General features: G+C 34.1%; 1 protein-coding gene across 1 annotated transcript in view; it reads right to left on the bottom strand.

Moving 5' to 3' along the window:
- The window catches only part of BMAL2 (basic helix-loop-helix ARNT like 2), a 34,282-nt gene that overhangs the window by 13,390 nt on the left and 1,892 nt on the right, over positions 1 to 19,000 (bottom strand). Inside the window, exons 2-9 of the mRNA XM_062592085.1 lie at positions 12,759 to 12,906; positions 11,412 to 11,447; positions 8,856 to 8,894; positions 6,070 to 6,227; positions 4,525 to 4,604; positions 3,613 to 3,705; positions 1,435 to 1,552; positions 468 to 611 (exon numbers count right to left, since the gene is read on the bottom strand). Coding sequence (XP_062448069.1) covers positions 468 to 611; positions 1,435 to 1,552; positions 3,613 to 3,705; positions 4,525 to 4,604; positions 6,070 to 6,227; positions 8,856 to 8,894; positions 11,412 to 11,447; positions 12,759 to 12,906 — 816 coding nt within the window. The remainder of the gene's footprint in view (positions 1 to 467; positions 612 to 1,434; positions 1,553 to 3,612; positions 3,706 to 4,524; positions 4,605 to 6,069; positions 6,228 to 8,855; positions 8,895 to 11,411; positions 11,448 to 12,758; positions 12,907 to 19,000) is intronic.

The raw sequence follows: 19,000 nt of genomic DNA, 5'->3' as shown, positions 1-19,000 counted from the left end.
AACTAACTTTATTATACGCAAAAGAAGAAAATTCATACTTTGCAAATATACACAACAGTAAAAGTAGCCCAGGAAAAACAAAAATTTTTTTACTTGCTTTTTTTTTCCTCCAAAACAGTAGCTTTTGCAGGCCTTATTCTTAGAGTTATCTTCAAGACATAAGTTAATCTCATTCTTCTGATCGGCTCCAGTGCTTTCAACTTTCCCTTAGACTTCTAAAATTTGACTGGAACAGACTATGTGCTCCTAAACACAGCCACTTACCACAGGTTCCTCCCCCCAGTTTTCAGGAGTGAGTAAGGAGGAGAAAGAATACAATTAGACTGTTTTTCAATACATGTCTCCAGTACATACTCACACTTCTCTACAACTATTTTGTGAAGTCACTGATAACTACTCACTCAAAACTTAAATATACAAAATTTCATGACAGAAAGTTCCCCACTGCATCTATACTGTTTGAATACCTTTCTTCTTCGGGTTGGGCAAGCATTCCTTTTCTTCTTTGACTGAGGTCTTACTACATTTTATCCGACAGAAGAAAGAACGTCGAGCACCAGAATTCAGTCGAGCTGGTCCAGCTTGAAAATCTGTGTGTACTTGCAAGCCAGCTTACAAAAGTTTAGTAAGAGTAGTTTAAAAAAGAAACAACAACAACAAAAAACCCCATAACCCCAACAAAATCTTCAGACTATTTTCATTTCAGTTTCTAGTACATTCTTCTTACTGCTTAGTTGTCTATATTCTGTACTTAAAATTAATTGTGAAATCAGTCTAACAACTTAAATAGGGAAAGAAAATGTGACTGTCACATGGATTCCAAAATTAAAAAGATCAAATTATTTTAATGTCTTACTTGATAGTATGAATTTTATTTTAATACATATACTTTATAAACTTTCAACTCCTATTTGGTACAGGGAAGAACTGCAAAGATGTTTTATAAAAAACAGCTATAAAATAGTGATTGACTGCACAGTACATAATGCTTTCCATATTAGTAATAACTGTAAACAAAGTAAGGTTTGGTTAAATTAGGATTGACACTTAGCATTTTCAGAGAAGACAGTGATTCTTGATATTGAAGTATTTTATCCCATGTTCGACTACATCAGGTCTTTTGTACTGACAAGACCTATCAAATACAAGAAAAAAAAGTAGTATGCCTGGTAGGAAAAACATCAGACCATATCTTGGTAAATGTTTAACAATGAAAATTTCTATCATTCTTATTACCTAAAGTAAGTTCTTTACTGGGCTAGCTTCTAAATTGTAAGCACACTCTAAGCAGCAGATAAGCATTCAAGTATGTTTGGTTCTTAGAAGCTGTATCTCAAGTTTGTACATATGAATACATGAATATGCCATCCATAATAACTGAATTTATTAACATCTGTTAAAAAAAATCTCAGTATATTCATAAATATGACTTACTTTTGCCATCTATGAGCTTTTCCCTCGGAGAAACATCTGAAGAGGAAAGTTGCTCCTTAACTTTGGCGACATCTTTTGGATGCAAGTAATCAAACAAACTTTGTCCAATTAAACTGGCCTATTAAAAAAAAAATAGAGAAAAAGGACTAATAACCACAGTGTTCTAGAATAGAACACCATATATATTAGTCATCTCAGTAACACAAACTTATGCTATTTTTAAAAGAAATCTTTCAAATACCATAGTATTCTAATTTCAATATTTTGACTTGCTTTTAATTTACCACTGTATAATAATATTTTCAGAAAAATATGGTAGTAAAAATGTAATTGACAACTTCCCTTTGAAAAACACTGGATCTAGTCAGATATTGGAAAACTGTCAGTACTACAGAATACAAAGTACTTACTGATTATGTATGCTTTAGTTATTTACTTAATGTGATTCTTGATCATCAAACGTGATTCCAGAACCAAAGAAGGTTAAGTGCAAACCACGCACCCTCACAGATTTTGTTCTGAGAATAAGTATTTACAGCTGCTGAATGACTTGTGCTTTAATTTGGTTGGACAAAATGGCATTAGCGAGCCAGAAGCTCTTTGGAAGCTACACAGGGGTCTGTGCACTTCAGCACTCCTTAGGAGGGGATACTTACAGGGATTTCTCTGTCTGGGAAGCTCTCAACCTGCTGACTGGCAATTCCAACAGCCTCTGCTGATCCAGTCAAAATAATCAGTCTGCTGAACTTCAGGCACCACTACATTCTTTTGAAACAGGAGGAAATTCTCACAGAAGTGAGCTAGCTTTGTGGGGTTGGTGAGGGGTTTTTTTGTTGTTTGGTTGGGGGCTTTTTGATATTGCTTATCTTCACCAAAGCAGGTCAGATCACTGGACAGAAGGCAGCTGCTCTGTTAAGCACTATTCTAGATCCAAACTACAACTCATCTTAGACCCTTGCCACTTGCTGTGTGTTCCCTGCATAAAGGAAGCACCTCTCCAATAAACTAGAGTCAGAAATGGGCTAAGCTTCTAATGGGAAAAGGTTCTAAGATAGCAGAACAAACATACATCCTTTTCCATTTGCCCAGTCCCCATCTAACCCAAATGCAAATGCAAAATGCTGAATGCCACTGAGAAAGGCTAGTAGCAGTTTTGTCAAAATATATTCGAATGACAATGGGATTTATAGCCAGAAATGATTCCCATATAAGCTAATAAGTCCATGGTTTAAGTCAGTCATTTCCCCTGAATCTAGTCTTTTTTGCCTCTATGGCTGGAACAGCAATGAGTCATTTCCCCTGTCAGTCATTTCCCCTGAATCTAGTCTTTTTTGCCTCTATGGCTGGAACAGCAATGATCTTATGGGTCTGGAAGCAGACAGGACTGATGGGAGAGTCTCTGAAAGGCACTTTTAAGATCCTCTCAACAAGTTCTGAGATTCCCCACAAAAACCTGCTTTATGCTTCTTCCCATATAAGATGATTCATTCCACTTTTTTAATTCAAAAAAATTTAAAAAATGATTAAAACATGCAGCCCATGATTTCTAACTTATAAAAGTAGATAGACAGAATCATGCAACTGTCTTTGCTTTTGAAATGGAAATCTTAGATACACAAACAAGTTACTATGCCTTGATTATTTGTGGTAATTGTCCATGATGTTAAGTGTGACCTAGCACAAAGTAATTTACAGTACCTCTCTTTTCAGGTTAAGCTAACTCACATTATCTCTTTTCCTTCAGGTTAAGGGTATATACATGGATAGTTACTGTGGATCAGGAGATATTGGGAAATCTGAGTATAAAGTCATTACCAAGGTGAGCTTTAACTTGCATAGCCGAAATACTAATTTCCCTGAATTTAAAGGGGGGTGGTGGTGGAGAGAAAATTTCTTAGAGGTAGAAATGGGACAACTAGTCCCCTCAGACTAGCACTGTCCTTAAGGATGATCAATTGCAATCTGGCGTTGTCAGTCAGATCAGGAACACTGACTGTACTTGCAAATGCTTCATTCCAGGAAATACAGCCTTACTCTTAAGAAAAGGTTAAATCAAAGGGATTCAAAGAAACGATGCAGAAGGACTGTTTCTTAATAAAACACAAAAAAATCAGAATGTTTAAAAGTTTATAAGTAGAAAAAAATTCAAAATAAAAACAAAACCTCAATTACAGCCACCTGATCATAATTAAGTATTTTGCAAACTGATTCTGAAACAAACAGAATTTTTCCTCTGTTGCATCCAACCACAAACAGGAATCCATCTGCAGCCTGAAAATACAAAGATATAGCCTTTATAAACAAGCAACTAAAATATTTTATGAATATTGATTACTGCAAGGAAATACACTTGTAAACCTCAATGTTTTTATTAAGTTATAAATCACACAAAAAAAGCAATTAAAAAGATTGTAAGAACCAAATTAGACTGCAGACAAGTAGTTTCCTAAACATAGCTTCGGGAAAGAGAAGGCCAGCTGTAAAACACCTTAACTCAGAGTCATTTTACAGATGTTGCCAAATTTTGTTATTGCAGCAAAGAAAAAAGAAAACAGTTGCAAATGAGAAAGCATAAAGGAGTGTGGGTGTATACATGTGCGTGAAAACAAGAAGAAAAATGTTCTTTTAGATATTATTTCTACTTCTACTTCAAAATACATCTTGAAAACTTAAAACAAAACACAGCAAACAACAGCAAGTATATTTACACATAATTAAAAGTATTCTCTATACTTGCAGGCAGAGTTCAATATTAGCATTAAAATATTTTACGTATTAATTATGCAGTTTATATACAGATTTACTATCCCCAAGGGTTGCTGTTTACCCTACTAATGTATTATCTTCCATATCTCTTTATATAAAAAAAAAAATCCTGTATAGTGTACGAAGTTTATCAACCAATACTCACCAAGCAATTAGGATGCTTACTTTAAGGAAAAAAAACAAAAAACAAAAAAACAAAAAAAAAAAAAAAAAAAAAAAAAAAACAAAAAACAAAAAAAACCCCACCTCTTTCAAACTAAAAACTTAAGTTAGAGGCTGGCTTTAATAAGGACATCACTTGACTGAGAGTTTCCTTCTACTTACCCTAAGGATTAACTGTCTAAGCTCATCATCCTTTAAAAATGAAGGTTTATACCGGACTTCTGAATAGGAGCTAGTGGAACCTGCAAAACAGCTTATTTGTAGACTTATATACAATGGCAAAAGTTACATTTTAACAGGGTTATACTTGGTTCATATTTTAGAAATTTTACTTGCAACCAACACCTAAATAAAACAAAAAAATGACCTCTTAAACGTAGCCACAAGAATAAATTAGTAATCTCAAAAAAATTTCTGTACTAGTACAGAAATGGTGTTATGAGAACTGGATTACATAGACACATTTTTATAGGTTTGTTTCAGAATCCTTAACATTTGCTGAATATGAATTATTCTTATGCTGTCAATTATCTTTTGGGCACAAACAAGGCTTCATTAGCACAATCTATCTAGTGATCCAAAAATCACTCTATACAGTTAAATCACATAACTATTGTGTGGTTGATTCACTATGTTCATTGTTCTAGCTCCAAAGGCAAATACTCTAGAAGCATTCTTAAACACTGCAAGTATTTTGGTAACTGCAAACACTTACCAAACAAACAGTTTTTTTTTTAAGGTTCCCTTTGACTGCCGTTCTTGCAGGCAAAGAAAAAAAGGATGAAAGATGACCGTCTGTGTCCAAAACCAATTCTTTCTTTAGTTTTAAGTGAATGGCTTTGCTTCATGAAATTACACTGCACAAGTGTTAACCCACCACTTAAGTGAGTTCTCTATGCTCCCTACCAGTGTAATTACTTAGATTAGTTCTCTTAGGTAAGCATTAACATTGTTTCCCATTGTTCAGGAGACTTTTTTCTGATCTCACACTCGCCAAATAACTCTTCAAAACTACTCAACATTTCTTGAATGACTTGGCCTTCAACTTAAAGCTTTCCCAGATTTTAGCAGGGGGGGATTCTTTTTTTTTCTTTTTTCTTTTTTTAATGTTTTCCACCTTGTTTCATGATATTGTATATTTCAAAGTCATCAGATAAACATGAAATTCAATGCAAGGACAAAGAGTTGATGCAATCACAAACACAGAAACAATGAACAGGAGCACAAAGACAATTTGCTTCTCTATTAGCAGTACAGCTAGTGGTTTTGGTAGAGCACTACAGGTACTGCTGCTGTCGAAAGTATGAGGGAAAATGGAGAGTTTGCAGAACACATATTGACTTAATTACAAAGCATATCCTTAGCACAGAAAAAAAATTAGACTTTGAAGCACTGTTTAATGCACAGCAGAAAAAAGAGAGACAAAACAAGAAATGAAATTTTGGAAGATAAAAGTATGTAAATTTAAATGAAGAATAGACAAATTACAGAGATAAACTTTTAAATATGGGAAATATACAAAATCACATACTACTGCTAATGAACAAGAAGTACAAATGTATCTAGAAATGATTATGTAGAAGTCTACACTCAATTGAATTCAGTAAGTATATAAAACAGATTAGTTATTTATCATTAAAGAAAATATGTATTATAATTCTTGTTAGAAAAAGCACTTTTAGGATTTTATTTTTTATTATAACCCACCTTTTAAAGATTTTAAGTGTTGCACAGCCATCCGTAACACTGTAAGCTTGTCTAGTTTTCGTGCCATGGGATTGCACTGAGGTATCATAGCAGACAATTCTTCTATCAGATTATTCATTTTGTCTCTTCTTCGTTTCTCTGTCTGACTGTGTGCCTCTCTAAGAAGAATTATTTTCAGAAAGATGCACAACAATCTCCCCCTCCACCAACACATCTATTTAATTTGAGAGCAGAGCATACCACAAAAAATACTACTGTGTTGAAAGTTTTCCTTGTGCTTCATATACTTGACAACTGAACTGGTTTAACTTAAACAAAGCAGCAAGTCATAATAATGATGTGAACTATTGAGAGAAAAAGCTGTCAAGCAACAACTTGATTATGAAGACTTTTACAAAGCTGTGAAATTCTCCTTGCGATCCTTGAGGGTCAAGTGAATACCTTGACAGTTTACTGTATTTCAGAGATTATTTCACGTCATTAGTAATCACTGGAAGACATTTCTGCCTCCTGGCCCTTCTGATGCTATTTCTACCTGGCCTGTGTAGCTCAGATGAGGGACTCATTCTACTAGCTTTGTTATAATGAAGAATGCTCCAAGAAGCACCTGCTAAAGCGCCTTTGAACTCCAGTTTATGAAAACTCACTGTAGTTTTAGATGAGCAATATCTTCTTGTTATCTATCTACCTTAAAAGTCACTTAAGTTGAGGTAAGACACAAATAGAAGCATTTATTCATAGCACAGCATAAGCAACAGACAGCACATTTATATATGCTTATAAGAGATACTGTGGAAACTGAAAGAAAAAGCTGTGCCTCATCTATTTTCACTAGAGCTGCTTCAGAATGCTTCCCTTTCAGTCATGGGATAAGGTGGTAGAAAGGGTTTCAAGCTCTGTGCACACCTTATATCTCAAGTTTTATCTCTCTGTAAGCCTCCATCCAAGATCTCAAACACTCTTAGAAGAGTTTTCATCAGAAAAACCCTCTTATTGCACATGACAGTACACATTACAAATCTACTTACATCTTAGGTCATCTCTTCTTTAATTCCTTCTAGTATATTAGGCTTTCTATCTAGTCTACCTCCACCTAACACCCTCCAGCAGGTCAAAAGAAGTTTAATTCATTCTATTTCCTCCTTAACCAGAAGGCAAACTGGCCACTCAATTAAAATCAAGGTAACTTTTCTTCCTGATTGAGACCAAACACAATTGTAGTGAACCAAACTGCGAGACAAAGTTTTGTGTAACTCATCTCTGAAATGCTTCCTCTGAGGCATACTGTTACAGAAGTTAGTAAAGGTAATTAAGTTCACTAAATCTAGCCTGATGAGAAAGAATAAAGTACAATTTTAAAGTCTTCTATTATATCTATTACTTTTCTTTGGAAGGGAAAAGAAAATAAAAAAAAAAAAAAAAAAGAAATTCCTTTCCCTGCAAATAAATAAATAAATTTGGGTCATTCACCTAAACAATCTGCTTTTCTCTCTCCCCTAAAGCTTATTAAAAATTTACTTTCATCAGCTGATTCTCAGTTCTACAGATTCACCCAACTTCTTCTTTGTGTGAGTCAGCAACAGTAATACATTATGCATACTCCTTGAAATGCGAATGTCTGGAAGACAGATAGAAATATATGGGCAAACAGACCAATATTCCACATTGGGAAGATTCAGTAAGAACTTATGGAACCTAGAACAGGTAGATACAGAAATTCCAGTGATGACTGGATGATTCAAAAAGCCTTCTATGATATTCACCAGTTATAAAGAATGGAAGAAAGTAATTTCCTCTATCAGCTTGTACCAACACTGGAGAGGTACGCCTGCTAAGCAAACCTTCAAAATGTCTTCCAACTTTTCCAACTAAGGAACCAATACTTTAGAGAGAAAAAACCAACAATATAACACGAATGTTATCAAAGCACTACACAAAATAGAATCTTGCATAGTGACGGAATACTCATTAAAGAAAAATGAATTTTGGAGTCAAATAAAAAAGTCTGTAGAGATTAACATATTTTGGAATGAACTTTGTCATTCATTTCTTCTGTTAAACTACAAGAATATTTCACAATTATCAGTTAACATACTGTAAAAAGACTACTTTTGACAGCAGAGTGAATTGTAGATATCTGCTATTACATCTTTGCTAACATGTAGAAAAGACAAGTTTTATTCTGAAATAACTCTAGTTTTACTAAGTGGCTTGCCTATAGTTTAAAATAATTACTTGGATGAATCACAATTGCATTCAGTCACACTGGGTTTCAATGAATTTTAATGTGGATTAAGGTAAAATGTGAATTCAAAGCGCAGTGGCAATCCCTAAACAATTCCCTGTTTAAGCATTTTTTCAAGAATAAGAAGTCTTTGACATGCTCTAGCTGCATCTACTTTCACTTGGAATACTTCACAAATAACTCCATGTTTACACAAACCTAAGAGACACAATCCCCAAACTCATATAGTCTCTCTTTATATTCATCAGCTCCCTTTATACACAGCTTGAGCGACTTCATTTAATTCTTACCTCGAAAATTCTAAACCTCAGGTATTTGCTAATGTTTGAGCTATTCTGCAACACAACTTGCACTGAAGTTAGTAGAAAATAAAATCCCAAAGACGGCTCTAACAAATAATGTAAAAGTAGAGAAAAATAAAGGAAAAGGTGCTAAAACTGGTAAATATTTGGAAGTTTTGATGTAAATAATCCACAAACTCATTTTTTAGTGTGAATTTCAGTATTTACTAGCAAAATCTACTTGTCTTGTAAATTAGTACCTGAAATCTTTTATTTTAACATGTTCGTCATCTTCACTCCTAGAGAAAACAAGATACAGCTTTTTAAATTGCATATTTAATACTAGACACTTCTTTACTCCCATGAATTCAAGAAGATACAGGAAATTCTAGAAAATTACTACACTCCAATAAAATCAAAGAATTATCTATTAAGTGATGTATAATACGAAGAGAGAACAAAACATAACTTTGAATGTTCACAAAATTATGTGAACATACTATAGAGATATTTCATAATTACAGGTCTACTTATATTCTAGGGAAAACAGAATCAATGGAACATCAACTAGTCAAAGCTCCAACTTGATTTTTTTTTTTAATTTTGCAAGAGATATCCTCTATTGTGTGATTATTTCCAAATTCTCACTGCGAAAAGATAAAAACAGTTCTCTTAGCTTAGATTGGGCCTAAAATATCATCCTACAATTGCTCATGAGAGCAAACAATTAAGTATTTTCCCTTACTATACAGTAATGACTAGAAAGAGTTCATATAATAAAATTGTAAATGAAAGAAAATTAATTGCTTGTATCATGAAAAGCACTTGGCAGAAAAAATATAAATGATGATTCAAATGAGAGTAATTATCTTTTTTTTCCCTCCAAAAATGACTGTATTCTTCTCCAACAGCTTTTAAAAATGTCATGAAGTGGCTTAATCACCATCTTGCAAATTTAGTATAAGCATTTTTGTTCTGGCAGAGGGAATTCAGAGCAGTTCCCACGTTAACATTGGCTACTGCTTGCTTTAGAAGGAAGGAAAACAAATATGAGTTTTCCTGAATATAGCTGCAGCAGTACTTCAGCTTTTTAAATTTAGCAATGGAGCCATCTCATGCTACACTCCAAGCTCCATTTGACAGGAGACTCACTAGCCTCAGAATGGTCCCAGAAGAGACGTATGTTCTACGAGAAGGGAAGCAGGGAGACAGGCCAATCAGTCAGCTGCCGCTTCCCATGAGAAAATGGAAGCAGGAAATAGAAGAGTAGTTGGAGAATAGAGATTTATGGAAGATCTTGAAAGCTGCTTCCGGCTGTCAGTGGTGTAACTGACAGTGGTGTGAGAATACAGCAGCACCACAGCCAAATTAACCTAAGATTCAGAGATCCAACTCTTCAGCCTGGGATTTTGCTAGAACATAGGCTTCTTCTAGACAGTGTTATCAATCAAAACACAGGAGTAGGTTGGGTTCACATGACCTTAGGTCTTTTCTTCAGTGAAGCTGTTTCAGATTTAGAGGAGTTACCTATAACTAATTATATAGATACGTATGTATGTATGTATTTAATAAACTTTTATCAGAGATGTGTATGTAGTACGAACTCTTAACAGTTACTGGACTACAGTCTGACTGCAAAGTGAAAACAGATAAAGGAAGCCAGACCAAGTGCAATGAAGCATGTGGCCTACCGACTAACCCTCCTCTCTCAGGAGTGCAATTCAGGTAAGAAACTAGAACAACCTTGCTAGTCAAGGAATCAGTCACAGTCTTTGATGGGTTTGTATAGCCTCTGTCATAACTGCTGTGCTGCTACTGACAGAAATAGCTAGGTTAAAACTACTTTGATTATATGAACACAGGATGAATTACTACCTTGTGGCTGTAATGCAGGTGTATTTAATTTTTACAAGCAAGGATAGAATCTGGATTATTCAGAAAAAAATAAATAAAATCTTTTGCTGCATTTTATGAAACATACTTCCCAATTAAAGAGAGAAGCAGAGGTCTTAAATGCAAAGAAGAATCATTTTTGAAACACTTTTCTATCATGGGCATCATGGAAAAGTCTACAAAGAAACAAACAATTTTTCTACAGTGAAAGATTTTAATACTATTCAATAAGCCACACACAAATACTGACTAGAAGGATAAAACAGAATACTGGATAGCTACACACAAACAAACATACATTCTAAGTAAAATAGTGGGGTGCAGAAAAAGAAATTACAAAAAATAAACCACATAATTAAGACTTCTCCTGTACTGTATATTTCTCATGCCTTTTTTTTTTTTTTTTAATGCTGTGCAACCAATCTTAATTATGGCTTGTTGTAATAGAATTTGGAATAGAATTCTTTCTCTGTAATAGAATTCTTTCAGCTTATGTTTGTTAGGTTTATTTTTAAAAGCACATTGACAAGGTTAAAAAATCAAACAAAAAATGTTTACATGGACCAATCATAGATGAGTATCAAATTTTCCTTTTCCCTCCCCAGCCTTCTTATTCCACTGTAACACTTCTTTTTTTCCCCTTTCTTATCTTAATTTCAACCAGAACAAGTGAAGTCTGGCAACGTTATAAGCAAGTCAGTGTTATCTTTGGAAGAAATATCAGAAAATTTTAACAATGGATGGACCTGTCTATCCTGTTCATTAGCTACATGTGTATCATCTCATGTTGTACAAATTTGTGCCCTGCAAATCTGTGCCCTTATACAAGCATTTTTTAAGGCAAACAAACACACAGCTTATCTTACCAAACAGAACGAGTATGTGACATGAAAATAGTAATGCGTTCATTTATAAAAATGTACCTTTTCTGAGGATCACCATCAACTTCAACTGTGTCCCTGCAGGAACAGGTAATGAAGTAAGTTGAATAAACTTGAAGCACAGCAAGACGATTTGATATAACAATGAAAAAAAGTTACAGAAAAGTGTTACAGAAAAATTTCAGTTAAAATGCTGTACTTCAGCAAGACCATCTGCTTTTAGGAACTAACTCGTTCTTGTAAAACAACACTGTTTCGACTGAACAGTCCATCTAGCACGTGAAAACTCTTTCTGACAGAAGTTTCATGATTATCAGGGACTGATTTAGACTTTAGGGAAACACTATTGATGAATCAGCATCTTTACTTAACAGATAAAATTAAATACAAGTGCTACTGAAAAACAATAGAGATATTTTTTTCAGAAACTAATGTAGACCCCTGGAAACTCCAGAAATACAAGATGCACTTGAAATTTTGAGTTGTACAATTTTATCAATATCCACAGTATGGATACATTCTGAAGATCAATGGATTATATAGAAGAAGTACAGATTAAAGAGAACTGCTTTCATAACCACAAACACAAATAAGTTCCCTCTTTCCCCCCCTTTTTAAAGGTGGCTCCTCCACGCTAGTCTGGAGATAGCAGTAATGCTCTAATCTACATGCTGACTTGTCCTCACTTGTAACTGGCAAATGTTTAAAATACAGCTTAGAATAGGTCACTTTTTATACACAATTTCTGTTTCTAAACATATGTGTAACTAGCACTTGTTTGGCAGCTATCAAAGAGGACAAAAGAGTTGACAGTATCATCTCAGGAGTAAAGGGTGACCCACTTAAAGAGGCTGAGTATTAGTGCAGTAAGGTCCTCATTTTCAGGTCACATTCTGTCTAGGTATTTAAGTAAATAGCTGCCCTGGTCACTGAAGAAGCAGTTCTGATTCTGCAGTTCTAGATCAAAGAGCTTAACTAGTAATCTTATTTCACACTTTAAGATGATATTCTTGTGCACACTTGTGAGACTTCAAGAAATTTAATAAAAATTCCCTACAAACAAAACTTGCCTTTAGTTGGTGAAAAAGAAAAAAAAATGAGTTAGGATTGAAATTTCAGCATTAGAGATGCACTACCTAGATATTTCAGGCCAGAAATCAGCATTACAGAATCCAACATATATCTCCTGGATTCAAGAAATTTTTTTTTTTTTTTACAGTTTTAAACGCTCAGGACTGCCAAAGAATGTATATTTGGAAGAAACTATAATAAATAATCATAGCATATATGGCATTTCAAGAAAGAGGATTAGAAAGTTACCATATCATTGAAATAACAGATGAATTTATCATCTTTATGTTGAGGCACAAACTGAATCAATTTGCTTACTGGTTATCAGAATCACTTCCTTTGCGCTTCCTTGGAATCTCAGCCATAGAAATGTTGAAAGAAGTGGTGGCAGCAGGCTTAGATTTTGTATTCATGAGGCTGGAGACTCCAGAATCAACACATGGGCTTCCACTTACCAGGCAACTATCTGTGAATGGGGGAGGGGGAAAGAAAAAAAAAAAAAAAGAAGTGTCCAACAACAGCTATAGTATCATGCATCTATCCTGATTTTCATTTGGGAAAAAAAAAAATCCAATTGGTAACTTCTAGGCCTCTAACATAGACACCATAAAAGCTGCACTGCTACAATGTAAGTCTAAAAACAGCATCTTGTCTCCTCACAGTCATATAATGGTCTCAACAACGCAATCAGCACACCAATAAAATATAACACGTACCTTTCCTTCTCCTCACACAATCTCAGCAGACTATACTTAAATCCTCCAATAGCTCAAATATCCTGCTGCTAAATCATAAGAAGATGTAGCATTACCAAGTAGATGAAAATACTGAGACTGATTCTAATTTAAACTTTTAAAAAAAACCATAGATACGCTTTTTAAACAAGCTGGACATCCAAAAATGCAGACTTGATCTAACGGTGCCTGAAATAACATCTACAATTACATATAACCCCAGTCACGTCAGTTAAAATAGTGCTAAAGACTTGTCAAGCTCTATCTCAGACTCCCCTTTAAAATTCTCCTCTCAATCAAAATGGCTTTATTCTGGGAGGGGACAAAAGAGCAGTCACAAGCCAAAAAAATCCTATCAATCAACTGGAAATCAGTCTCAGGGAATCTAACCACTACTGCACTTTTTCCTGTCACATTCTCTTATTTTACAGATGATCTGCTAACACTTGTCATCCATCCTATCTCAATGCATAGCTATCACAAAGCATTACCCAGTTGATGTTTAAGTACAAAAACAAAATTAATTCTGGTTCAAATGTGGGCAATCATATATGCTTCTTGCACTAGTGAGGAAAGTATTCTGTATTATACATCTAAAAACAATAAAAAAAAAATCCATGAAGGGACAGATGAAGGTTTAACAACAGTCATTTAATGTAGTGAGCATCTCCTATTTTTAACAGGAGCAAAATCCAAGTTGGACACTTTTAAAATCTATTAGAAATGAAAACTGGATACTTTTTTCTGAGCACTGTTAACACCTTTTCACATATTTTTACCTATGCTTTACTGACATCACAGAACAATACATGGTATATATTTCTTCTCGTCTTAGGTGTAAGCACATCTTACACCAGAAATTTTACATCCTAAGTTCTCATTTTTTGCTAGAACATTACTCTGGAGAGTACTAGAGGCTAATATTTGAACAACAGTTTGCTAAGTCTTCTACTAATCCTCTCTCTACCAAGTCAGTGTCAGCCCCTTTTAAAAATTTCTTTGACTATTAAGTCACAAAGGAAGTTCAAAAAAAAAAAAAAAAAAGAAAAAAAGAAAGAAATAAAGTAGGTAGAAAACCAAAGAATCAATAAATATGTGACAAGTAAGTAACAGTCTGTAGGCACCTGCAAAGGAACGAAAATTTAGTCACTCCATTTATACCACATATTCACATTAGGGATATTAAATAGTTATTAAAAAAAATGACACCATAAATACAAGGACAGCCATGGTATATGTTTGAAACAGTCTGATTTTATATTTCTTCTATAAATGCTTGCACTTAAAAAAAAAAATCCAAAGGCATTCCGTTTGTAAAGACTAATTTTAATTCACACTGATATAAACAGCAGTCTACAACTACTAGATTAAGCTACTGAAGTATGATTGTACTTTATAAATATTTATCAAAGAGTACTGACTATACAGAAACCTAAATCAAAGACGAGACTGCTTTCAGCACAACAGATCCTTTCATCCTGTAATAAAGCAGGACAGAACAGACCCACTGACCTAAATACTCTTTTGCACACAGATGGCCAGTATGCTTTCTAAACCACTTCCCTTTAAAGAAAGGAAATGAATTTAATTGATATATCTCTTACAGCTTTTCCAAATTATCCCTCATATGATCAAAATAGCCATCATTTTTCTCAAGCTCAACGGATATATTCTTAACACTGCATCTATTTCTTCTCCATCTCCTATTAACATCCTTTTCACTTTTGCTTAATTAAGAAAAGTTTTTAGATTATCAGCAACAACAATCCATTAAGAACTTGTAAACTGAAAATTTTAGGTGGTATGCTGCATTCTTAAATACTATTTAAAAATTCAACATATCAAGTATCAAGATGACATCTTAAATGCCTTCTTAGATAAAAAGATAAAGGAGCTGATACTGATTTCTGCCATGAAGAGCATGCAGCACTGAAATACCCTTAAAGAGTATCAAAATAAACAGTAAGCCTAAAACAAACAAACGAACAAAGAAAAAAGGGAAACAAATCTAAAGTCTCAGGATTAACACACTTAGAAAAGTAGCTGTACAGAATTTAACAGACAAGACAATTTCTTTAATACCTAATACTCATTGAACAAGAAGCATACAGAAGGAGTTCACACGGCTAAGTCAGTTTCGAGAAGTCAATAAAAGCGCTTTAAATTAATCTCTTGCAGCTTTCCATAATAGCTATTTTTATGATGCTAGGTGATTCCAAGGTGCTTACCTTCTCCTTGAAGACTGTCTTAACCTCCTATACTTTGTGATGAAAGATTCCTTTACTCATCTGGCTATACCATTTTGTGAGGGATGGATAAAGGATTTAAAGATCTTTTGGGTCAGAAACAGAATAACCTAGAATGCAACCCAATAGCTACAGGGTGCATCTACAGCAGGAAAAAAAGCTAGATTCTGACCTTTATTTGTGCACCTGACTTAATTTTTTAAATATTTTTAATTTTGTGAACATTTTCGTATCACTAATACCCCATAAAACATATGAAGCAAAACTAAATGTTACCCATATTCAGAGCATGCTTGATGATCAACAGTATTCAGAAGGACTGCGCCCTACCACAAGTTTATTTTTCTGGATGATTTAAATCATTAGCCAAGTTTTAAATTGCTGAAAATAGTTTAATTTAGCTACAGAAATTTTGTTTTACTACTCCAAATGCCATTTTTTAAAAATCAGGCTGGTTAGCAGGTCAAATAAAATTCCAAGTGAGAAATACTTAAAAAGTGTAAGATGCACTTTAAGACAGATGAAAGTAATATTGAAAAAAGAAATCACTGTAATCATTCTCTCTCTTAAAAAAGAAAGCATATCACAATATTACAAATACAGCATACGAAAAACAGCTCTTCTCAGTAAATGCATTAAAAATAAAAACTATTAACACTCTAGTATACTTCTTAATCAGACAAAACACAGTTTTTATGGAATAGTTATCGATTTATACAGTTTTTACCACTTCAACATACCAGACCATATTCTACTAAACTGCAACTTTTCTCATGTCTTCTACAAAAGAATTTTACAGTCCTGAAGAGGGCTCGTAAGGAAATGAACAGCTTCAGATGAGCCATATGAAACTATCATTCAAGGGTGGCATAGGAAGTAAAGATATATGAAACCAATTCTATCCCTGAGTTCAGGGAATGTTCTGTGTAAATCATACGCACTGCAGTAACAAACAAGACTTGAGGGCCTTAGTTTGCACCTTTTTCTAACATACCTCATACCACTTCTGTTACTGTCAATAACAACTTCAAAACATATACCATATTTCCGAGCTGTTGTCATCACTATCTGTTTTAAAGTTCTCCGTTTCTAAACAAACACATTCTTTCAGAAAACACTTACGGTAAAACTCCACCTGCCACTAAAGGCAAGATTCATCTGAGCACATAAAGATGTCCACATCTAAACAAGCCATTCCAGGCTTCCTTAATATTCAATGGAGAAGAGAAGACATTTCTAGGGTGATTCATCTCAACCTAAAATAGATTCCTTCAGTTGGTTAGATGAAATACAACATTTCTAGGGTGATTCATCTCAACTTAAAATAGATTCCTACAGTTGATTAGATGAAATACAGTTTAAGAGTACCAACTTCCCATCACTAATAATACAGAGACCTAAGTAACTAGCTCAGATGTTGATATACCTGGTAGACATCTGAAGTTGGGTGAGATGAAAGTCACCCAGAGATGACTATAAAACTACCATGCAATTGTTAAAATGTAACATAGACAGCACCCGGTGGATGACACGCAACAAGATTAAGTCCAAGGCAATCTTTTAAACCTGTAGCCTTGATTACGCACTACCATTTCACAACCTCCCTTTCTGTTAGTCACAATATTACTCCTTGTAGTCTTTCTTCATAAAATATTAATATAGTATTAAAACATTTATTTTGACTTTTTTAAATTATCAAAAGGAAATCAAATAAGAGAAACAAGCACTGCAAAAGTCAACAGAAAAATGTAAGCTATGCAAAAATATTAATTTAGTGACAAAAGCTATCAGTCCCTATTCAGACAGTTAAAAAAAGAATGTCTAAATCTATTTACCAGGATATTACTGTGAAATACACTAGAAATAAAGGTCACAGGGTAAATAGATTTTTAAAACTTACAGCTGGCATTCTTCACATTTTAAGAAGAGAGGTACACACTAGACACCTTTCACGCTTATAGAATTAATTTCCATGTTGCATGTCTGCAACTATTTAAGTTATCAGTGTGGTAATGCTGGTATAACCTTTCTAAATACAAGGCATTTTCATTCCAGTTTCCTATTTTAAAACACTTTCTGGCAGGAGGAGGGGGGAAGAAAGAAATTGCTTTGTATTGAAATTCCTAAGGTTACAGATGTATTTCTCAGAACATTTGAAGAGACTTCTATGAGAACTTCTGAATTACCAGAGTATTAAAATATTTATTTTCTCACGTTGAAAAGTATGCTTCCCTGGCATGTACAGTAACCACTAGCAAGAAATTCAAGCTTTGACAAATTTAAAGAAGACAAAATTGTGTTAGAAATGAATGTGATTAGGTGGCATATAATTTTTCCTTTTTCATAACCAGATGAGTAGCTTATTGAAATCTAAATCTTCTCACTCAAGCTACTAGACTATGCCTACATGAGTAACTACTGTGGTACATCAACAAGTCTGTTTAGAAAAGCAGATGGTACAGAAGCCCTCATTTCTATGTAGTTCAGGGGTCTTCTGTTAAATCACATTCAGTCTGGTTCACTGGACCAAAAATCCCTACAATGTAAGAGTTTTAAAACTGTCCAAGAACCAAGTGTAGGTTCAGTCCCTTATATTGTAGTTAGGAGTACATGTGGGGTGTGCCTGTGAGTTACACTAACCTTCCAACACTAAAATTCTGGTGTAGTTTCTTTTGAGATCAACCTGGTTTGTTCATACCCAAACTGCTCTGCAAACCAAACCACTACACAGTAAGCGGGGATGATTGAGGATTTACTTTAAACAATGCTACTGCTCTAAATAAAAATGTTAATTTTGATTAATGCTCCGAGTACTTACTCCTTTCAGGATCTCAATCTAAAATCCTTACAAGTGCAGTCATACACAGAAGCAGATACATACACACACACACACACACAAACCCACACAGTTAACCACCAAAATTTTCTAAGGGGAGGTATTATTCAAGATATCCGATTGGATTCTTAAGGTCTGTAGCATTTGATATATATATATATATTTTTTTTAAGATCTAAAATGTCTTTGATTACCTAACCAATTATAAATATATCTACACACACACACAGGACAGCTGCCAAGTCAAATAATTCTATATAATTATGTCATATGAATTCTTTTATTTTAATAAGGAGTTATTTTTCTAGAATTATTTTAACGAATTCTTACTGCAGATGTCCATTAAAGATTGAGAAAACTATATCTATTTACAGGTAAGCAAAATGCTTCAACAATATAGTACAATGAGATGTACTGATGCCACGTATCACCTTACAAGTCCTACACATCTGAATGCATAAACAAGCAGCAGAGAGATTTGGATTCTTTATATTTTATAGAGCTTTAAAAGAAGCCATGAAAAGCACCTTCCGGCAACTTAGAGTGAGTCTAGCATTCCAACCATAGCCCACACTACATTTTTAATTTAAAGTTGGAGCAATCATTTTTTAAGGGTTGTTTTGAAAATAGTAGGAGTGTACTTGTCTAAAACAGATTTTCTTCTGCATTTTCTAAGCTTCCATAAAGCAAGAGAAAGATACTGAGAATTTAGTAATGAAGTATCTTATGCTCAATACTATTCAG

The sequence above is a fragment of the Rhea pennata genome, chromosome 1 (genome assembly GCF_028389875.1).
Source record: "Rhea pennata isolate bPtePen1 chromosome 1, bPtePen1.pri, whole genome shotgun sequence".
NCBI lineage: Eukaryota > Metazoa > Chordata > Aves > Rheiformes > Rheidae > Rhea > Rhea pennata.
The sequence above is the reverse complement of the archived record's forward strand: the minus strand, read 5'-3'. Positions and strand labels throughout refer to the sequence as shown.